The sequence below is a fragment of the Pantherophis guttatus genome, chromosome 8 (assembly GCF_059756535.1).
Source record: "Pantherophis guttatus breed Tessera chromosome 8, ASM5975653v1, whole genome shotgun sequence".
NCBI lineage: Eukaryota > Metazoa > Chordata > Lepidosauria > Squamata > Colubridae > Pantherophis > Pantherophis guttatus.
In genome coordinates, this window is record NC_142070.1 from 57,096,941 (window position 1) to 57,120,613 (window position 23,673).

The 23,673-nt window shown below is 42.9% G+C and overlaps 1 protein-coding gene across 1 annotated transcript in view; it reads left to right on the forward strand.

Moving 5' to 3' along the window:
- Positions 1 to 23,673, forward strand: part of LOC132711536 (uncharacterized) — a 115,874-nt gene that overhangs the window by 86,666 nt on the left and 5,535 nt on the right. The window contains exons 2-4 of the mRNA XM_087875249.1: positions 7,314 to 7,379; positions 10,334 to 10,645; positions 12,704 to 12,769. Coding sequence (XP_087731375.1) covers positions 7,314 to 7,379; positions 10,334 to 10,645; positions 12,704 to 12,769 — 444 coding nt within the window. The remainder of the gene's footprint in view (positions 1 to 7,313; positions 7,380 to 10,333; positions 10,646 to 12,703; positions 12,770 to 23,673) is intronic.

Below are 23,673 nucleotides of genomic sequence, written 5' to 3' on the forward strand. Positions count from 1 at the left end.
TCTGCGAGCGTTTGCGTGCTCCGGCCCTCAATGCTCGTCTCGCACCCCAGGTTGTTCAGTTCCTCAGGCCCTGGGCCTTTGGTTGATGTTGTGCAATGCCAGGTCTGTGGTAAATAAAGCCCCCCTCATTTGTGATCTGGCAGCAGGGGGGTGCGGACCTGGTAGGTATTACGGAGACCTGGTTGGGCCAGGACGGGGGGTCCCCCTCATTGAGATATGCCCTCCAGGTTTCTATGCATTCCATCAACCGAGGCCCCAGGGGAGGGGTGGGGGGGTGGCAGTTCTAGTAAAGGAAGGTCTCGCCCCAAGGGAGGCCACTGTACCTCAGATAGCCGGATGTGAGTCCCTCCTTGTGAAGTGGGGACAAGGGAGGCAGATGGGCTTGCTGATTATGTACCTGGCTCCCTGCCACGTGTCGGTGGTCCTGCCCGAGCTCCTCAACGTGATTGCCGAGGTGGCGGTGGAGACCCCCAGGCTTATGGTCATGGGGGACTTTAACCTGCCATCTGTCGGCGAAGCGTCTGAGGTGGCTCCGGAGTTCATGGCTTCCATGACGGCCATGGACCTGACCCAATTAATTTATGGACCCACGCACACGGGAGGACACACTCTGGATCTGATTTTTGTCTCTGGGCAGTGGATGAATGATCTCGAGATAGGGGAGATAGTGATTGAGCCCTTGTCATGGTCGGATCATTCCCTTCTTAGGCTTGACTTTCTAACCGCCACACCCCGCCGCAGGGAGGCAGAACAGACCAGATGGTTCTGCCCCAGGCGCCTGATGGATCCTGATAGGTTCCAGATGGAGCTTGGGCCATTTCCGGAGGCTCTGACTCATGGCTTGGCTGAGGAGCTGGTGGCCGCCTGGGATAGGGCGGCTGCTGACGCTTTGGACCGAGTCATGCCTGTGCGGCCTCTGATCTGTCACCGAGTCTACCTGGCTCCTTGGTTCTCCGAGGAACTGAGGGAGATGAAGCGCCAGAAAAGAAGCCTAAAGAGCAATTGGAGATCTAGTCGCTCCGAATCCGACCGAACACTGGTAAGATCTCATATTAAGACTTACCTAGTGGTGATAAAAGCGGCAAAATGTAACTATTTTTCCATCTTATCACATCGGCAGATAATCGCCCGGCCGCCCTGTTTAGGGTGACCCTTTCCTTCCTCCATCTGGGATCGCGGGAGGATCTCTTACAGGGTCATGCTGAGGATTTTGTCCAGTATCTGCATGATAAAATCACTCAGATTCGGGAAGGCTTGGTCTCTGACTGGGTAGGTACAGACAGGATGTTGGGTGCCGGTCTTGAGACTGCCATTTGGGAGGAGTTTGACCCTGTTGCTCCCAAGGACATGGACAGGATATTGGGGCGGCTGAACGCGACCACATATTTATTGGACCCGTGTCCCTCCTGGTTGGTGCTGGCCTCCCAGGAGGTTATGCAAGGCTGACTCCAGGGGATTATCAATGCTTCCTTGAGTGAGAGTGTCTTGCCATCCGCCTTGAAAGAGGCGGTGGTGAGGCCCCTCCTCAAGAAGCCTACTCTGGATCCGGCTGTTTTGGCTAACTATCGTCCGGTCTCCAACCTTCCCTTCTTGGCGAAGGTTGTTGAGAGTGTGGTGGTGCGACAGCTTCCTGGGTACCTGGATGAAGCTGTCTATCTGGATCCGCTTCAGTCCGGCTTCAGGCCTGGGCACAGCATGGAAATGGCATTGGTCGCATTGGTGGATGATCTCTGGAGGGCTCGGGATAGGGGTTGCTCCTCTATCCTGGTCCTGTTAGATCTCTCAGCGGCTTTTGATACCATCGACCATGGTATCCTGCTGCGCCGGTTGGAGGGGTTGGGAGTGGGGGGCACTGTCCTGCGGTGGTTCTCCTCCTATCTCTCCAACCGGTCGCAGTCGGTGTTGGCAGGGGGGCAGAGGTTGACCCCGAGGCACCTTGTTTGTGGGGTGCCTCAGGGGTCGGTCCTCTCGCCCCTTCTGTTCAACATTTATGTGAAGCCACTGGGTGAGATCATCCGTGGCTTTGGGGTGGAGTTCCATCAGTACGCTGATGATACGCAGCTGTACATCTCCCAACAATGCCGTTGAAGTGATGTCCCGGTGCCTGGAGGCTGTGCGGATCTGGATGGGGAGTAACAGGCTTCGACTCAACCCTTCCAAGACCGAGTGGCTGTGGCTTCCGGCGTCCCAATATAGCCAGCTGGTGCCATCGCTGGCTATTGGGGGCGAGTTATTGGCCCCCACGGATAGGGCTCGCAACTTGGGTGTCCTCCTGGATGCATGGCTGTCTTTAGAAGAGCATATGACGGCCGTGGCCAGGGGGGCTTTTTATCAGGTCCGCCTGATTCGCCAGTTGCGTCCCTTTCTGTATCGGGACTCCTTACACACAGTCACTCAGCCACTCACCACTTCCCGCCTGGACTACTGCAATTCTCTCTACATGGGGCTCCCCTTGAGGAGTACCCAGAGGCTCCAACTTGTGCAGAATGCGGCCGCGCGGGGGATTATGGGAGCGAGGGGACGCTCCCATGTGACACCTCTCCTGCGTGAGCTGCATTGGCTTCCAGTGGTCTTCCGGGTGCGCTTCAAGGTGTTGGTTATCACCTTTAAAGCGCTCCATGGCACAGGACCTGGGTATTTGCAGGACCGCCTTCTGCCGCCGATAGCCTCCCACCGACCAGTACGCTCCCACAGAGAGGGACTCCTCAGGGTGCCGTCAGCCAGGCAATGTCGGCTGGTGACCCCCAGGGGGAGGGCCTTCTCTGTGGCAGCTCCTGCCCTCTGGAACGATTTGCTCCCAGAGATAAGAAGGATATCGGATCTCCGGGTCTTTCACTGTGCCCTGAAAACTTTTCTTTTCCATCAAGCAGGGCTGGTGTGAAACCCCCCCCCCACTTTTTTTAATTTTTTAGCTTTTTAGCTTTTAATCTGTCAATGAGTTTTAATTCGAATTGTTTTAAATTTGGGCCAAAGTATGTAGTTCTTTTAATAATTTTAAATTTTGTATTGGTATGTGTTTTAGTTCTGGCTGTGCACCGCCCTGAGTCCAGTAGGAGAAGGGCGGTATACAAATTGAATAAAATAAATAAATAAATAAATAAATAAATAAATAAATAAATAAATAAATAAATAAATAAATGAATGAATGAATAAATAAAATAAATCCTGCTGCGACGCCTTGAAGGGTTGGGAGTGGGAGGCACTGTTTTACGGTGGTTCTCCTCCTACCTCTCCGGGCGCTCGCAAGCAGTGTTGGCGGGGGGACAGACGTCTGCCCCGAGGCCCCTTACGTGGGGGGTCAGTCCTCTCTCCCCTTCTGTTCAACATTTATATGAAGCCACTGGGAGAGATCATCCGTGGTTTTGGGGTGGGGTATCATCAGTATGCTGATGATACCCAACTTTTTATATCCACTCTGAATCAGCCCAGTGATGCCCTCAGTGTGATGTCCCAGTGCCTGGAAGCGGTGCGGCTCTGGATGGGGAGGAACAGGCTTCAGCTCAACCCCACCAAGACAGAGTGGCTGTGGATACTGGCATCCCGGTTCAAAGGGAATATTCCATCGTTGGCTATAGGGGGTGAGGTGTTGCCCCCTGTTGATAGGGTGTGCAGTTTAGGCGTCCTCCTGGATTCATGGTTGACTTTTGAAGATCATGTTACGACCGTGACCAGGGGGGCATTTGCCCAGATTCGTCTGGTGCACCAGTTGCGCCCCTACCTGGACCGTGATGCCCTACGCACAGTCACCCATGCCCTCGTCGCCTCCCGGATCGACTACTGCAATGCTCTCTACATGGGGCTGCCCGTGAAGACCACTTGGAGGCTTCAGCTGGTGCAGAATGCGGCCGTGCGGGTAGTAATGGGAGTGTCCCAATACTCTCATGTTACACCTCTCCTGCGGGACCTGCATTGGCTACTGGTTGCCCTCCGGGTGAGATTCAAGGTGCTGGTAATTACCTATAAAGCTCTACATGGCTTAGGCCCGGGGTACCTGGTGGACGATCTGCGGCCAGTGACAGCTCCCCATCGCCCGGTGCGTTCCCACAGAGAGGACCTCCTTGGGGTGCCGTCGGCCAGACAATGTCGGCTGGTGACCCCTAGGGAGCGGGCCTTCTCTGTGAGCGCACCTACCTTGTGGAATCAGCTTCCCCTGGAGCTCCGGGTGGCCCCTAACCTTCGCTCTTTCCGCCGTGACCTTAAAACATGGTTATTTCGCCTGGCTGGTTTGGACTGAAGGGGTTTTAAAGGGGATTTTAATGGTCTTTTATAATCCTATTGGGTATTTTTAATATTGTTTTTGCTTGTTTTTATTGTTGTGAGCCGCCCTGAGTCCTTTCGGAGATAGGGAGGCATACAAGTTTAATGAATAAATAAATAAATAAATAAATAAATAAATAAATAAATAAATAAATAAATAAATAAATAAATAAATAAATAAATAATAAATAATAAATAAATAAATAAATAAATAAATAAATAAATAAATAAATAAATAAATAAATAAATAAATAAAATCCCCATTCCCTCCCCACTCCTGGGGGAAGGATATTGCAAAATCTCCATTCCCACCTCACTCTGGGGCCAGCCAGAGGTGGTATTTGCCGGTTCTCCAAACTACTCAAAATTTCCGCTACCAGTTCTCCAGAACCTGTCATAACCTGCTGGATTTCACCCCTGCCTTGGGTTAGGCAGGGGTGAACAAGGAGGGGAGGGCCATCTGTTTTCTTTCAGTTTGGAAGCCTCACAGAAGAAACTCATGGGAACAAATCCTTCTCTGTTTCTCAGGATGACCGTTTCCACAACACCTTTGCATGTGGATTGGCTCATTCTACATCAAGCTGAGAGGAAGGGTTTCTAACCACTTTATCCTAACGGAATTGCCTGGGGGGAACTCAGACCCTGCTTTGCTTTTGTCTTGCAATCACTCCCTTTCAGTAAAAGGTTCCTTTTGAAATGCTGCTGTCTCAAGAGTCCATACTTTCTAGATGGGAATAGAATAGAATAGAATTCTTTATTGGCCAAGTGTGATTGGACACACAAGGAATTTGTCTTAGTGTATACGCTCTTGATGTACATAAAAGAAAAGATATATTCATCAAGAATCATAAGGTACAACACTTAATGAAAGACATAGGGAAACAGTCAATATAAATCTTAAGGATACCAGCAACAAAGTTACAGTCATACAGTCATAAGTGGGAGAAGATGGGTGATAGGAACGATGAGAAGATTAATAGTAATGCAGACTTAGTAACTAGTTTGATACTGTTTTTTTTCCAAATCAATTTTTTTATTTTTTATTTAAAAAAAAGAAAAATAACATACAAACATCATTCATTCAATCAAGTACAGACAGTACATCGGTCAGTTTGCATCCCTAGTGCCCTCTGCTCTCTTCACAATATCACTACATATCCACAACTCATTTTTATGTAGAATATATCAGCTGTATCATCATTTAAAGTATTTCAGCATTTATTTATATATCACCATTTTTTATTATCTAGCCAATGATAAAATAAATCCCATATCAAATAATATTGTTTTTTTTCATGCTGTCTCATTTTTGTAATGTCAGTTTACTCATTTCAGCACAGTCCAACATTTTTCTAATAATTTCTTCATCTGTAGGTATCATTTCTGCTTTCCAATTTTTAGCAAATACAATTCTAGCTACTGTTAGAAGATTCACAATTAAATACTGCAGTTCTTTGTTATATATTTCTGGTAAAATCCCTAATAAAAATATCTCTGGTTTAAAGTCTATGTGTCTCTTGGTCATTTTTTCCAGCCACATGTGTATCTCAGTCCAATATCTCCTTGCTTCTAGGCATGTCCACCACATGTGGTAATAGGATCCCGAGGTCTGATGACATTTCCAACACCTCTCCGATTTGTTCTGGAACATTCTGGCGATTCTCGATGGGGACAAATGCCACCTGTAAAACATCTTATACAAATTTTCCTTATTTGCTGTAAACATTGTCATTTTATAGTTATGAGACCACAATTTTTGCCATTTTTCTAAATCAATCCCATAACCAAAAATTTCCCCCCATGCTACCATCGATTCTTTAACTTGTTCTTCTTCCAGTTTTAACTCTAACAAAAACCCATACAGCTTTTTAATAATACGATCGTCTGCTCCCATTAAAATCTTATCCAAATGAGTCAAAGCCTTGTAAAACCCTTCCTGCTTACAATCTTCTCGATATCTAGAAAATATTTGCATATATGAAAACCAATCCATCTTTATTTATTTATTTATTTAAATTTATATACCGCCCTTCTCCTGAAGGACTCAGGGTGGTGAACAGCCAAAGTAAACACACAGAATACAAAAATTTAAGAACAGTTTAAAAACATATTAAACAATTTTGGTCCAACAATTAAAATACCTCTTTTAAAATTCAAATTAAAATTAAGCAATTGGAGAAGTTAGGCCAGCCTGGCTTGTTGAAATAAAAAGTCTTGAGGGCCCGGCGGAAAGTACGTAAATCTGGAATCCTCTGTATCTCCGGGGGGAGCTTGTTCCAGAGGGCAGGTGCTCCCATAGAGAAAGCTCTCCCCCTGGGGGCTGCCAGTCAACATTGTTTGACCAACGGCACCCTGAGGAGCCCCTCTCTGTGGGAGCATACTGGCCGGTGGGAGGCTCTCGGTGGCAGAAGGCGGTCTCATAGGTACCCAGGTCCTAAGCCATGGAGTGCTCTAAAGGTGGTCACCAACACCTTGAATCGCACCCGGAGGACCACCGGAAGCCAGTGCAGCTCACGCAGGAGAGGTGTTACATGGGAGCGCCACGACACTCCCATAATCAGCCACATGGCCGCATTCTGGACCAGTTGGAGCCTCTGGGTGCTCTTCAAGGGAAGCTCCATGTAGAGAGCATTACAGTAGTCCAGGCGGGAAGTGACGAGGGCATGAGTGACCGTGCGCAAGGAGTCCCGATCCAGAAAGGGATGCAATTAGCGAATCAAGCAAACCTGATAGAAAGCTCTCCTGGCCATGGCCATCACATGTTCTTCTAAGGACAGCCGTGCATCCAGGAGGACACCCAAGTTGCGAGCCCTCTCCGTGGGGGCCAATGACAGATCTTAAATCCCTGTTCCTCTAATTCCTGCTTTAATTTGAGTTCACCCTTTTCATCCAATAGTTCACTATACCTAATAATTTGTTCCTTTCTAAATATTACGGGATAAGAAAAAGCCTCTACTGTAGATTGTTATGTGTTTCCGAGGATCTAGCCCAATAACTCCAACGCAGGATATTTTGATTCAAAAAGTATTTATTTACATCTTTCTTATCTCTTACAGGTGAACATCTGGAGTGCTCTCTGGACTCTTGGGCAACACCTTATATACCTGGGAGGTGGAGTCAAGGTGAGGAGTGGCCAAGGGAAGGACTAGGTGGGATGGGTGGTGTTAACCCTTGCCCTGCCATGGGTGCACAGTGTTAGGCATTTATATGTAACAAATCCCCCTCTAAATGCCTAACAGTTAGACATGTGTGTGTGTTGCATATGTACACCTAATTTTGAAGTTAGATAGGCATGTTGTTTGTTCTGTAAGGGTTTGGTCAGGATGTCCGCAATTTGTTCAACGGTCTCACAATGTATGGCTTTGATGAAACCAATGTTTGATAACTGTGTTTGTGTTTGATATCTATATGTCTTGATCTTTGACCCACAGCGTCCGCCGTGGATATGTCTATAGCTGCTTTATTGTCTTCCTGTATAGTTATTGGGTAGGTTGGTTCAGTCCATATATTGGAAAGCAGGTCATCGAACCATGTTAAGTTGTTGGCTGCTTTTGACAGGCAGATGTACTCTGCTTCCGCTGTGGATGTAGCTACCAAATTTTGCTTTCCAGTATACCAATGCACCGGGCAGTTGTTGATGAAGAATACGTAGCCAGAAGTACTTTTCCTGCTCTTTGTGTCCCTTGCCCAGTCAGCATCCGCATAACAAGTTAAGATAGGTTCTCTGGTTCTAAACATAGGCAAGCGTCCATGCTGTATTTTAGATACCTGAGTATTCGTTTTGCACTCTCCCAATTATATGCTTCTGACTTGCTGACATGCCTAGACAGAAGGTTGACCGCAAGGATGATGTCTGGCCTTGTCCAGTTAGCTATGTATAATAATGATCCAATGACATATCTATATAGTGTATTGTCCTTGAATGGTTCACCTTCATCGTACATATGTTTCAGGAAGTCAGCCTGAATGGGTGTTTTGCACGGTTTGGCATCCTTCATGTTGCATTTGTGTAGGAGTTCCAATATCTTTTCTTTCTGGGAGATTCTGAATCCCTTCTGTGTTTTGTTGATTTGGACCCCTTGGTACTTGTTCACTTTTCCCAAGGTCTTTAGTGTGAAGTGTTTCCCTAACCTCTCAGCAAACTCATCGCACCTATGTTTATGTTGGCCAAAATATAATATATCGTCCACATACACAAGCACGTACTCAATAGATGCGCCTTCTTTCTTGATGAAGAAGCATAGATCAGCAGAGGTGGCTGTGAAACCCATGTCTTTGAGAATTTTTGCTAGACATTCATACTACCTCTTTCCAGACTGCTTCAGGCCATACAAGCTTTTGTTCAACAACCAAGTATCTCCCTTTTGTGTATCTTTCCCAGGGGATGCTTTGACAAAAATTTCTTTATCTAGTTCTGCGTGTAGATAGGCGGTCTGTACGTCAAATTGGTATACTTCGAGGCCTAGAATGGATGCTATTACCAGGGCACTCTTTCAGCCCTAACTGTGGGTGAATATGTGTCTGTATAGTCATCAGGGTATTTCTGTGCAAACCCCTGTGCTACTAGTCTGGCTTTATATAGAGTCTTGTTGTCCTCAAGTTCTTTGATTTTAAAGACCCATTTCATCCCAATGGGTGCTTTGTTGGCTAGGGTCTTAGAGGGAGTATAAACATTAAGTTCTCTCAAACTGGCCATCTCCTTCTCCATGGCTTCTTCCCACCTAATCCTTTCTTCCTGTGGCAGTCTGAGCACCTCTTCATATGAGTTGGGTGTTATCTTGTTTGTGTGTATTGATAGGATGTAATCCTCAAATCTTTTTGGGGTCTTATTTCTGTTGGATCTAATGGGTCCGATTGGTTGTGTCTCCGTGTCATGCATGTATCTGGCCTCCCTTTTTGTGAGTGTGTCTAGCTTTATGATGGGATGGTCCTCTTTCCACTCTTTGGTAGTTACCCCCTGATGTCTAGGTTTGTGTCCCTCATGTGTTTTGGCTTCTACTGTGTCTTGCTTATCCTCATCCCTTACATTGTTTGTGGTTTCCTGTCTGGGGAATACTTCATTGAGGTGTATTTTTGACCAATTGGTGTTTTCGTGGAACACCGCTGTCCTGGATATGATAAATTTATTGTCTTTGTCTATGAATCTATATCCTTTTGTCCCAGATTCATACCCCATGAATTTCAATTTTCTCGAGACTTTGTTGCCCTTGCGTCTTAACTGTTTTGGGATATGCAGGTCTGCTGTGATCCCAAATATGTGTAGATGTGCTACTTGGGTTTTTTTGTTGTACATTATTTCATAAGGGGTCTTACCTACTACACTAGATCACAGTCTGTTTAGGGTATAGTTAGAGTACGTGAGTGCCTCAGCCCAGAAAGATTGCCCTAGCCCTGCATCTTCTAACATGCACCTCATCATAGTCTGTAGGACACTGTTTTTTTCATTCCACTACTTTATCTAGTTGTGTTATGAAATTATCCCAACTGGAGTCTAGTGAATTAATAATTATACTCTTCATACTTTCCCCAGAGATGGCTTTCCCTCTTTGTATTAGTTCAGCCCTGGTAGCGTTCAAGTTTAAGATGTGCTCACCCATAGAGGTCCCGGCCTTGTGCCTAGCTGAGTGAAACTCCCTAGAGATTCTGGTGGTGGTGGCCACACTCTTACTGTAAAATAGATTGAACAGTTTTTGTAATATTTCTGATACAGTCAAATGGTGATTAAGGCTAGGATAAATGCTGGGTGAAATGCTTGCTATGAGTATGTAATATGCCCTGTGGTGCAAGCAGTCCACTTCAAATGTCCAGGGTTTTCTAGGTGGGTCATTGATTAAGAATAGCATATTTTCTCTCAAGAGAACAATCTGGAGCTGCTGATTCCAGTCTAGGAGATTTGTCCCATCTAATTTTAGTTTGTGGAAATCAGCAGGCAATGTCACTGTGTTGTGTGTGAAATTAATCACTGTCTGTCGCTGTCCATGGTTTTGAACATGAGGGAACTCACAATATGGGACAGGGATGCTTGTTGTGACTCTTAACTGACTTATCTCTATGTTTCTCTCTTCTCTTCTTACAGGTGGATTCTGCGCATGCTCTGGATTCATTCTCGTCCAGCAGTCACCAAAGAAGGAGCTTGTGTTCGCGGCTCCTGGAAGAAGGCCCCAATCGGCGGGATGACTCCATGGCTCGGCCTTGGGTGGTCTCTGTCAGTCATAGTTCGGCCGGGAAGTCATCTGGATCGCCGGATTACTCCCTTGGTGGCTCTGGAGGTTCGGATGTCCTGCGGTGGTCGGTCAGATGTCCAGACAGTTCGATTCGACGCAGAAGTCCAGGCCGAAGCCCTCGCTGGCTGGACAATCTGGGTGTCTCAGAACGGATCGCTGGGTCGGTAAGTGATGGGCGATTCCCCTGGGCTCTGGTGTGGGCCTCGGGCGCGGCGAGTAGTGGTCCCCGGTGGGCAGCTGTGTAAGTGGTACCCTGGTCGTGGTGGCCTCACACTCTGTGTAGTTTTCCCTTGGGGCCCTTAGTATGCCGGTTGCCCCTTTGGGTCTCTCCGGAGTATTCGGATGTGGGCCTGGTAGGTTTATTTTTGCGCCGAAGGCCGTGGTTAGTATCCGCACGGCCTTGTTGATGTCTAGCTCAGTAGGCGAGCTAGCTTGGTCATCTCCCCATTCATCTTCGTCATTGTTAGGATTTTCTTCAGTGGCTTGTGAGTAGGCCTCGGTTCCCGCCAAAAAATTCGAATCCCAGGATCCCATTGGTTGTTGGTCAGCCATCTTGGGTGATGTCATTACCCAAGATGGCCACCACGAGGAAGGCGTGAATTCGGCCTCGGTTTCTTCGGTGGGGAAACGTTTTATATACGGGTTTCCTACCGTGTTCTCTTCCTTGCGGTTGGGTTCTGCTTCCTTCCCTTCAGTCGCTGCTCCACAGTCCTTGATCAGGGCTCAGAGTTCCGCGATGAGTTCCAGGTTGGTCGGGGCTAAATCTATCAGGTCCAGCAGCTTCTTTTTCAGGTTGCCTCCTTTTCTTTGTGTGTTGATCGCGGGGTCGTCATCTCTTTCGGATTTTGCTGGGGTCCCTGGGCTGGAGGTCTGCTCTTCCTCGTCCGCTGTCTCCCTTGGCATGGTTTCAGTAGTAGATGACTGTGTCGCCATTCTCTTAGTGAACGCTCAGGTATTTGGTCTCCCTTTCGCTTCAGGCAGTTTGGGAGCTCCTTGTATATCTTGGATTAATTGGGCTGATAACCATCCTCTGCTACCATTTTGTTACGTGTTTCTCACAGACCTCCCCCTGCAAGAGGGATTACAATTGGCTCACATCCGGAGATAATGGGGGTAGGGACTGGATTTGTTCAGCAGGTTGCTCGGATGGCAGAGCAGAGGAAGGTTGGGGAGCCAAAGGTGGCTGAGGAGCCACAGGCCCTTGCTGAACAGGGGCCTCTCTAATAGAGGCTTCTCTCATGGCCTTTTGAATTGAGTGTTCTATCGCTTTGTGCAAGCGAAGTTCCTCTTTGGCCTTGTCTTCTGCCTTCTTGTCCTCTTTAGAGGAATGTGCCTTCTTCGCCTTTTTGGCCGGCTCAGCAGATGAAGGGCCAGGCATAGGTTCCTCAGTTTGGTGGCGTTTAGACGCCTTGGAATGGCAGGCGGCCATCTTGGATATGAAGGCCTCTAATTGCCACAAGGCAGCAAGAAAAATGGCAGCCGTCAACTGTGAAAGGCAGGAGCCTATGGACAAAGATTAAAATGGGCTGCTAGTAATCAGTCAGAATTGCTGCTAATATATATAAAAGCCCTTTAAATAATGCTGCCAGCTATAAGCTCCAAATGGAGCTATCGCCCCTTTAAGAACCACAAGCCCAGCTCCATTAATCTCACCAATTTGGAGCTGTCAATCACTCAGGTGGCGAAGGGAGATAAAAAACTCCCAGCGGCCCCTGCAGGTGGCAAGCTGAGGCTATGAGGGAGAAAAAAGGCTGAAAACAGCAGCGAGAGAAAGCTGCTGAGAGGTGCCTTCGGAGAGGTGGGAAATCCCCACTCCCCAGAATCAAGCTGTAATTTGAGCCGCCTGGCAGCTGGGAACCTGCTACTCCACGAGGAGGTTCCCCACGGCGGTTTCAGATGTGAGCCGTTCTCGCCGTAGCTGGGAGAGGCTTGATAACAAGCCTCAATCCCTGCAGACCTCAAGCGGTCACAGCGGAGATCAAACAGTCTCGCTGAAGCACCTCTTTCTCACTCACAAAAGGGGAATTGTTTTGCAAATTAGCAAGGCTGAAACTATGCCAAAGGCAGAGAAAGGGCTTGGTGTGTCCGATCTAGCACAGATCGAGTCAGAAAGCTGGGGAAGCTGCAGGAGGAGGAGTTTAACAATAACTCCTCCCAATAACTCCAACCCAGGATATTTTGATTCAAAAAGTATTTATTTACATCTTTCTTATCTCTTACAGGTGAACATCTGGAGTGCTCTCTGGACTCTTGGGCAACACCTTATATACCTGGGAGGTGGAGTCAAGGTGAGGAGTGGCCAAGAGAAGGACTAGGTGGGATGGGTGGTGTTAACCCTTGCCCTGCCATTGGTGCACAGTGTTAGGCATTTATATGTAACATAGATATCCAAACAGGTATTTTCAAGTAATAAAGTTTCTTAACCTTCTCCCAATTCAGCCATAAAGCTTCACGTATTTGATGTCTTCTGAAATACCCTTGTATTTTTGTTCCTTTATACCATAAAAAAGCCAACCCATCAACAAATTGTGTCCATCCGAATTTAAAACTGACTCTGTTCCAGTCAGGTTTCAGGCCCGGGCACAGCACGGAAACGGCACTGGTCGCGTTGGTAGATGATCTCTGGAGGGCTCAGGACAGGGGTTGCTCCTCTGTTCTGGCCCTGTTAGACCTCTCAGCGGCTTTTGATACCATCGAGCATGGTATCATGCTGCACCAGTTGGAAGAGTTGGGGATGGGGGGCACCGTGTTACGGTGGTTCTCCTCCTTTCTCTCAGACCGGTCGCACTTCATGTTGGCAGGGGGGCAAAGGTTGACCTGAGGCCTCTTATATGTGGAGTGCCTCAGGGGTCGGTCCTCTCGCCCCTTCTGTTCAACATTTATGTGAAGCCGCTGGGCGAGATCATCCGTGGCTTTGGGGTGAAGTACCATCAGTACGCTGATGACACCCAGCTGTACATCTCCACCCCAGGCCACCCCAACGATGCCCTTGAAGTGATGTCCCGGTGCCTGGAGGCTGTGCGGATCTGGATGGGGAGACACAGGCTCAAGCTCAACCCTTCCAAGACTGAGTGGCTGTGTTTCCCAGTGTCCCGATATAGTCAGTTGACTCCATCACTGACTATTGGGGGCGAGTCTTTGGCCCCCTTGGAGAGGGCTCGCAATCTTGGAGTCCTCCTGGATACGCAGCTGTCCTTGGAGGAACATCTGACGGCTGTTGCCAGGGGGACTTTTGGTCAGGTTTGCCTGATCCGCCAGTTGCGGCCCTTTCTTGATCGGGATTCCCTGTGCACAGTCACTCATGCCCTTGTCACCTTTCGCCTGGAGTACTGCAACGCTCTCTACATGGGGCTCCCCTTGAAGAGCACCCGGAAGCTCCAACTGGTCCAGAATGCAGCCGCACGGGTAGTCACGGGAGCTGCATGGCACTCCCATACAACACCTCTCTTGCGTGAGCTGCACTGGCTCCCAGTGGTCTTCCGAGTGCGCTTCAAGGTGTTGGTTATTACCTTTAGAGCGCTCCATGGCATAGGACCTAGTTATCTTCGAGACCGCCTGCTGCTACTGACGGCCTCCCATCGACCTGTGTGCTCCCACAGAGAGGGCCTTCTCAGGCTGCCATCAGCCAAACAATGTAGGCTGGTGATCCCCAGGGGGAGGGCCTTCTCTGTGGGGGCACCTACCCTCTGGAATCAGCTGCCCCCAAAGATAAGGAGAATCCAAGACCTCGGTGCTGTCCGCCGTGCCCTTAAAACCTTCTTTTTCCAGCAAGCCGGGCTGGCCTAACACTTTTTAAAATGTTTTTAATTGTTGGTTATTGTTTTTAATTATGGGGCCAAATTTACATATATCTTTTTAATTGTATTTTAATGTTTGTAGTTTATGCTTTTACCTGGCTGTTCACCACCCTGAGTCCTCAGGGAGAAGGGCGGTATACAAATTTAAAAATAAATAAATAAATAAATAAATAAATAAATAAATAAATAAATAAATAAATAAATAAATAAATAATAGTCTAGTATTCCTCAGAGTTATCCATTCTTTCACCCACATTAAACTTGTGGCTTGATAGTACCATTCAAAATTGGGCAGACCGAAGCCATCCCTTGATTTAGCATCTTGTAATAGCTTTAACTTTATTCTCGCCTTTTTCCTTTGCCATATATATCTCGTTATCATTTTATCTATGTCAATAAAAAATTCTTTATCCAGCTTAATTGGAATTGTCTGAAATAAATATAGAATTCTAGGCAAGACATTCATCTTAATGGTTGAAATACTACCAATCAAAGACAATTGTAAATTGCCCCATTTTAACAAATCTTGCCCTATCTGTTGTTTAAGCTTGCTATAATTGTTTTCTTTCAAAGCACTACATCTTGGTATTAAATGTATCCCCAAATATTTCACTTTGTTTGTAATCTGCATTTTTGAAATCTCCATCAACTCTTTCTGTTTTTTCAACATATTTTTAGGTTTAGGTTTAGGTTTAGGTTTTATTTGATTTGTATACCGCCCTACTCCCGAAGGACTCAGGGCGGTGAACAGCCAACAATAAAATACATAAATACACAAAATTTAAAAACCCGATAAAATCAAATTAAACTTTTTGGCCCAGACAAATTAAAATACCCCAATAATTTAAAAACAGATTAAAATTTACATATTTTAAAAAGGGAAGAGATCAGGCCAAGCCCGCTTGATGGAATAAAAAGGTCTTCACAGCACGGCGGAAGGAACGCAGATCCGGGATCCTCCGTATCTCCGTATCTCCGTATTTTAGTCATTACTTTCGTTTTATCCTTGTTAATTTTCAAATCAGCTACTTTTCCAAAATCTCCAATAATTTCTATTAATTTATTTATTGTTGTTAATGGTTCTTCAATAATAAAAACCAAATCATCTGCAAAAGCTTGGAGTTTGTATTCTTCCTTCCAAATCTTCATGCCCTTTATCTCTTTTTCTCCTCTGACATGTCTATTTAAAACTTCTAATGTCAATATGAACAACAATGGGGATAAAGGACATCCTTGTCTCATGCCCTTTTCTATTTCAATCGCATCCGTCAATTCTCCATTTATCATTACTTTTGCCATTTGTTTAGAATAGATAGTTTCAATGGCCTGTACAAATTTCCTCCCAAAGCCCATTCTTTCCATTTGAAGGGTCATAAACTTCCAGTTAATGTTGTCAAAGGCTTTTTGTGCATCTAAAAAAACCAAAGCCATCTGCTTTTCAGGGTGTGCTTCATAATACTCTAAAGTGTCCAAGATTATTCTTATGGTGTCCCTAATTTGTCTTTTTGGAAGAAATCCATTTTGATCCAAATGTATGAAATTATTTAAATATCTCTTAAGTCTCTCCGCCAATATTGAAGCAAAAATTTTGTAGTCTGAGTTTAACAAAGATATAGGTCTATAGTTTTTGATTTGTTGTGGGTCTGTATCTTCCTTATGGATCAAATTAATATATGCCTCTGTCCAAGATTTTGGTATTTCCTTCTTTGTCATCACTTCATTCATTACCTCCAGTAATGGGATAGTCAAAGGTTCTTGTAATGTCTTATAATATTCAGCTGGTAAGCCATCAGGCCCTGGTGCTTTGCCATTTTTTTGTTTCTTAATTGCTTCTATTAACTCCATCATCGTTATGTTTCTTTCCAACATCTCCTCAATATCTTTACTAATCTGAGGTAAGTTTGCATCTTGTAAATACTTGGACACTTCCTCCTCCTCTATTGTCTCTCTTTTATAAAGTTTTCTGTAAAACTCATGTATAATCTTTCCCATCTCTTTATGTCCAAATTTGCTTTCCCCTTGTTCATCAATAAGATGTGTTATGTTCCTCGATTCTCTTTCCTTTTTCAATTTATATGCTAGCCATCTGCCTGGTTTATTCGCATTTTCAAAGTAAATTTGTTTAGCACTTCTTATCTTCTGAGCCAGTTCTTCCTTCTCCAATAGATCCATTTTATGTTTTACTGTATTCATTTTAATTTTGACAATCTTCTTATATGGATCATTCTGAAGTTCCTTCTCAAGTCTCTTATAATCATCAGTCAGTGTTTTCAGTGTTAATCTTTTTTTTACATTCTTTTTTCTTGTATAATCTATAATTAATCCTCTAGCAAATGCCTTCATTGTATCCCAGCGGATTTGTATAGATATCTCATCTTTCTTGTTTTCCTTAAAGAAGAAGGCCAGTTCTTTTTCCATCTTCTGCACAAACTCTTGCTCTTTTAATATTGTATTATTTAAAGTCCACCTAGCTCTTCTTTTTTGTCCTTTCCAAGTTATCATCACCGGATTATGATCCGCCCATAAATTAGTTTCTATTTCCACATATTCTATATTCAACAACAATTCCATTGTTGACACTGTTGAGGGAATTATTTGTTTAGCAGAGTGATGGCATTCAGGAAAAAACTGTTCTTATGTCTAGTTGTTCTGGTGTGCAGTGCTCTATAGCATCATTTTGAGGGTAGGAGTTGAAACAGTTTATGTCCAGGATGCGGGGGGGTCTGTAAATATTTTCACAGCCATCTTTTTGACTCGTGCAGTATACAGGTCCTCAATGGAAGGCAGTTTGGTAGTAATTGTTTTTTCTGCAGTTCTAATTATCCTCTGAAATCTGTATCTGTCTTGTTGGGTTGCAGAACCAAACCAGACAGTTATAGAGGTGCAGATGACAGATTCAATAGTTCCTCTGTAGAACTCTGTCAGCAGTTCCTTGGGCAGTTTGAGCTTCCTCAGTTGGCACAGAAAGAACATTCTTTGTTGTGCTTTTTTGATGACGTTTTTGATGTTGGGTGTCCATTTTAGATCATGAGATATGGTAGAACCTAGAAATTTGAAGGTCTCTACTGTTGATAGTGTGTTGTCTAGTATTGTAAGAGGTAGTAGTATGGGAGGGTTTCTCCTAAAGTCTACCACCGTTTCTATGGTTTTGAGTGTGTTCAGTTCCAGATTGTTCTGGTTGCACCACGAGGCTAGTTGTTCAACCTCCCCTCTGTATGCGGATTCATCATTGTCTCAAATGAGACCAATCACTGTTGTGTCATCTGTGAACTTCAGTAGTTTAATAGATAGATTGTTTGAGATGCAGTCATTGGTATATAGAGAGAAGAGAAGTGGAGAGAGCACATAGCCTTGTGGGACCCCTGTGCTAATTGTACAGGTATCTGATGTGATTCTGCTTAGCTTCACCTGCTGCTTTCTGCCTGTTAGGAAGCTTATGATCCATTTACAAGTGTGTTCAGGTACCGCTAGCTGGTTTAGCTTAGTTAGAAGAATGTCTGGAATGATGGTGTTGCATGCTGAATTAAAGTCTACAAAGAGGACCCTTGCGTAGGTCTTTGGAGATTCAAGATGTTGTAGGATGTAGTGCAGAGCCATATTAACAGCATCATCTATTGATCTATTTGCTCGGTATGCAAATTGCAGAGGGTCTAACAGCGGATCCGTGATGGTTTTCAAGTGAGACAGCACTATCCTTTCAAAGGTTTTCATAAACCTTTAAAGCGCTCCATGGCTTAGGGCCAGGGTACTTACGGGACCGCCTTCTGCCACCAATAGCCTCCCACCGGCCAGTTTGCTCCCACAGAGAGGGCCTCATCAGGGTGCCGTCGGCTAGACAATGCCAGCTGGCGACCCCCAGGAGGAGAGCCTTCTCTGTGGTGGCACCTACCCTTTGGAAAAATCTACCCCCAGAGATACGAGTGATCTCCGACTTCCGGACTTTTTGTTGGGCCCTAAAAACTCATCTCTTTCAGTTAGCCGGTCTCTCTTGATTTTATGATTTTATGGTTGATTTTAAATTTTGATATGGATTTTAAATTGATAAATTTTAAACTATGGGCCAAATTTAATTATTTTAAATCTATTTTTAATCGTACTTTATGTATAAATGTTTTATTTTGGCTGTTCACCGCCCTGAGTCCGAAAGGAGAAGGGCGGTATAGAAATTTGAATAATAAATAAATAAATAAATAAATAAATAAATAAATAAATAAATAAATAAATAAATAAATAAATAACTACAGATGTTAGAGCAACTGGTCTATAGTAGTTCAGTTCCTTGATGGTTGGCTTTTTCGGCACTGGGATGATAGTGGAACGTTTGAAGCAAGAAGGAACATAGCACATCTCTAGTGATTTATTGAAGATATGGGTGAAGATGGCGGCCAATTGGTCAGCACAGACTTTTAAGCAAGAAGGAGTTATTTTGTCTGGGCCTGGAGCTTTTCCTGGCTTTTGTCTGTGAAATAGGTCTTGCACTTCCTTTTCTGTGATCACTAGGGGTTGTGAACCCAATGGGATGGGGTCAGTTGTAGGTGGTTTGGCTGTTGTTGGTGTGTCTGAGAGGGGGGTTGTGGAGATAGGTGGCTGTAGTTTCCTTTCAAACTTGCAGTAAAACACGTTCAGGTCATCTGCCAGTTGTTGATTTCCTTCAGCCTGGGAAGGAGGTTTGCCATAACTGGTGATATTTTTAAGAGTTTTCCACATGTTTGCTGGTTCATTTGTTGACAACTGTTTCTTTAGCTTTTCAGAGTAACTTCTTTTTGCTGCTCTGATCTCCCTTGTTAATATATTTCTGGCCTGATTGTACAGCATTTTATCACGTTTTCTGTAGGCTTCCTCTTTGGAAAGACTTAGCTGCTTAAGTTTAGCTGTGAACCAAGGTTTGCTGTTACTGTATATTCGCAAGTTCCTGTTCAGTACACATAGGTCTTCACAGAAGCTGACATATGTTGCTACGGTATCTGTGAGTTCATCTAAGTCTGCAGAGGTACTTTTGAAAACATTCCAATAAGTGCAGTCAAGGCAGGCCTGTAGCTTCAACTTTGCCTCCTCAGGCTTCAGTGATTTAATTGTTGGTTTTGTGGTTTTAAGTCTTTTCCTGTAAACAGGTACAAGGTGACTCATGCAATGATCAGTGTGTCGCACAGCTGCTTGTGGTAAGGACCAGTAAACATCATTTAGTATTGTGTAGCAATGGTCTAAAGTATTCTTGCCTCTAGTGGGACAGTTGACATGGTGAAAGCAGGGGTGAAATGCTCCCGGTTCAGAACAGATTGGCTGATCCGTTAGCGATGGCGGTGGGTAGTTCGGAGAACCGGTAGCAAAAATCCCTGCCCCCCCACCCATGCCCACCCAATCGCCCGGTCCCCACTTGCACACTTGGCAGTTTGCTGCTTCTTTCGGGCTCGCTCGCTTTTCCAGCCTTGCTTCGCCTGCTGCAATGAATTGCATCAGCTAGCAACTTAATCTGCCTGCCTGCAATCAATCCAATCGGTGAGCAACTCAATCTGCCTGCTTTGTGCCTTCAATTTGATAAGTAACTGGGTTTTTTTTGGGGGGTGGGGAGCTTTAAAAAAATAGTTAATTGGGGGTTTTTAAGGAGTTTTATTTTTGTTTAGACATAGCAATTGAAAGTTTTTTTTAAAAAAAATTTGATTTATATGCCGCCCTTCTCCGGAGACTCAGGGCGGCTTACAAGGCATTAAGCAATAGCCTTCATACTTTTTGTATATTTTTATACAAAGTCAGCATATTGCCCCCACAAACCGGGTCCTCATTTTACCTGCCTTAGAAAGGATGGAAGGCTGACTCAACCTTGAGCCTGGTGAGAATTGAACTTGCAGTAATTGCAGGCAGCTGGAAGCTAAATACTACCTTTAACAGTAGCATTAGTCTGCTGCGCCACTCAGACTCCTTAAGGAAGCTAAGGAAGTTTTAAATTTAGCTGCTTTTATCTAAAAATATAAATAAAATAAAATAATAAAATAAAATATTTGTGCAGCAAGTGTGAAAGTTGTGGGGGTTGAAAAAAGTTTTTTATTTTTATTTCTTATACACATATTGTAAATGTACATTCTCTTATCCATAACTGATCATATATATACATATTTTTTCTAACGAAAGCATAAAAAAATAAGACATTTTAATTACATTTGGGGTTGCTCTTCTACCCTCTCTTATCCCTCTTTTCACAACAAACCTTCTTCTCCTCCTTCTTTCTTTCCCCTCTGTCCCTCCTCTCCTCTTCTACTTTCTTCCTCCTCCTCTCCACTCCCCCCCCACTTCCCCTTCTTCTCCCCCACTCTCCTTTCTTTCTTCGTTGTTGTGCAATATTTCCTTTATTTGGTATCCAAGCAACTCCAATTTTCTACTAATATATACTTTCTTTTCAATTTCTTTCCCATTTTATCCAATCTATCATTTCATAATTGTACATTTATATTTATAATCTTCTTTCTCCCCCACCCCATTCCCCTTTTCCATTTACTCTAGTGTCATCTGAGTTTCTATTTCTTTTGTATCTTATCCCTCATTTAACTTTCTATTATCTATATCATTTATCTATCAACTTTTATTCATATTTCTTTTCTATCCATGTGTAGAATCTTTCCCATGTCTTGAAATACACCTATTCCTCTTTATCTTTTATTCTTAGCGTCAATTTATTCATTTCCGCACAGTCTAAAATCTTTTTTATTACTTCACCTTCTGACAGAATTTTCTCTGTCTTCCAATTTTGTGCAAAATACAATTCTTGATGCTGTTATTATATTTATAATTAAGTATACTTCTTCTTTGCTATATCTTTCTGGCAAAATACCCAATAGAAAAATCTCTGGTTTTAATTTTATAGGTTTATGTAACATTTCCTCTAACCATCTCTGTATTCAAGACCAATAGTTTTTTGCTTCTGTACATGACCACCACATATAATAATATGATCCTGCCAATTGCATACATTTCCAGCATTTAGCTGATTTATCTTTAAACATTTTTGCTAGTCTTTCTGGTGGCATATGCCATCTATAAAACATTTTATATAAATTTTCTTTATATTCAGTTGCCATAGTCAATTTATAATTCCTTTCCCATAGTTGTTGCCATTTCTCTAATTCTATTGCATAACCAGTTTTTTGCCTATGTTAACCTTGTCTCTTTTATTTTTATTTATTTATTATTTTATTTTCAGATTTCTATACCGCCCTTCTCCCTCCAGACTCAGGGCGATGAACAGCCAAATATAAAACATTCATACACAAAAGTTAAAATAGATTTAAAATAATTAAATAAAATTTTACTTCTTCATCTTCTAATCTAATCTGGAATAGATAATTATACAACTTTTTAATAATTTTTTCATCCTTTCCAGTCATTATCTGATCCAACTCTGATTCCCCCAAATTAAAACCATATTGTTTCAAATCTTTATCATATCTTGATTGTATCTGCACTCGTGCATACCAATCAATTTCAATTCCTTGTTTTTCTAAATCTTGTTTCTGTTTTAGTTCTCCCTTCTCTATTAAAATGTCCTTATATCTAACAATATTGTCCATGTTTTTCATATTTGGATATGCCAATGCTTCTATTGTTGAAAGCCACATTGGTATTTCCATATAATGTTTCTCTTTCACTTTCTCCCATACTGTTAACAAGCCGTTTCTTACATAGTGTCTCTGGAAGTATCCATGTATCCTATTTTTTCCGTACCATAAGAAAGCATGCCAACCTAATTGTAAATCATGTCAATAGTCTTGTATTTCTCAATAGAATCCATTCTTTAACCCAAGTTAACATCGCCGCTTGATGATAAAGTTCCCAATTTGGTAGACCAAAACCTCCTCTAGTCCTAGTGTCTTGAAGCAGTTTAATATTAATTCTTGCTTTTTTTCCTTGCCATATATATTTCCACATCATTTTATTCAAACTTTCAAAATATTTTTTCTCCAGCTTTATTGGAATTGTTTGAAAAAAAAAAATTCTTGGTAGTACATTCATTTTCATTAGCGCTATTCTTCCCATTAACGATAGTTGTAGATTTTTCCATTTTTCCAAGTCTATTTCAATTTAATTTCTCAATTTATAGTAGTCATCTTCCTTCACTGTGATACATCTTGAGGTTAATTGGATGGCCAAGTATTTCACTTTCTTCACTATTTGAATATCTAATTTCTCCATTAGTTGCTTCTTTTGCTTTTCTCTCATATTTTTAACTATAATTTTTGTTTTATCTTTATTCATTTTCAATTGTGCTACTTCTCCATATTCCTCTATTTGCTTTGGGCCCATTTCTATAGGTTCCTCCATAATAAATACTAAATCATCCGCAAATGCTTGTAGCTTGTATTCTTCTCTTTTAATTTTCATTCCTTTTATTGTTTATCTTGCCTTATTTTTCTGTTTAAAATTTCTAGCATCAAGATAAATAACAATGGAGATAATGGACATCCTTGTCTAGTTCCTTTTCTGATATCTACTTTCTCTGTTATTTCACCATTTATTATTACCTTTGCCGATTGGTCTTTATATATAGTCTTAACCATATTAATGAATTTATCGCCAAAGTCCATCTTTTGTAATTGTATAGTCATAAATTGCCAATTCACATTATCAAATGCTTTCTGCGCATCTAAAAATAACAATGCCATTTGTTTCTCTGAATGTACCTCATAATATTCCAATGTATCCAATATAATTTGTATATTGTCTCTAATTTGCCTTTCAGGCAAAAAAACATTTTGGTCTGAATGTATGAGTTCAGTTAGTAATGTTTTCAATCTTTCTGCCATAATTGATGCAAATATTTTGTAATCTGCATTTAATAGTAATATTGGTGTATAATTCTTTATTTGTTGTAAATCTGTTTCTTCTTTTGGTATAAGAGTTATGTATGCCTCCATCCAGCACCTTGGCTTCTATTAATAAGTCATTAAATAATTGTAACATTGTATCACTTATTACATCTTGCAATTTTTTATATAGCTCTGCTGGTAGTCCATCTGGTCCCGGGGTTTTTCCATTTTTCTGCCTTTTAATTCCCTCCACCAATTCCATCATTAATATTCTTTCTTCTAGTGCTTTTTTGAATTTTTCTGGTATTTTGGGAATCTGCTTTTTCCAAATATTGTTCTATTTTCTCTTCTGATATCTGTTCTTGTTGATATAATTTCTTATAATATTCCTCAATTATTTTTTTCTTTTCCTCATTTCGATGACATATTTTCCCATCTTGATCTAGTAATTGAGTTATCAGTTTCCTTTCTTTTTCCTTTTTCATTTTATATGCCAGCCATCTTCCTGGTTTATTTGCATTTTCAAAAAAAAATTTGCTTTGTTGATTTTATTTTCCTTGCAAGTCTTCATTCTCAATTAAGTTCAGTTTATGTTTTTCC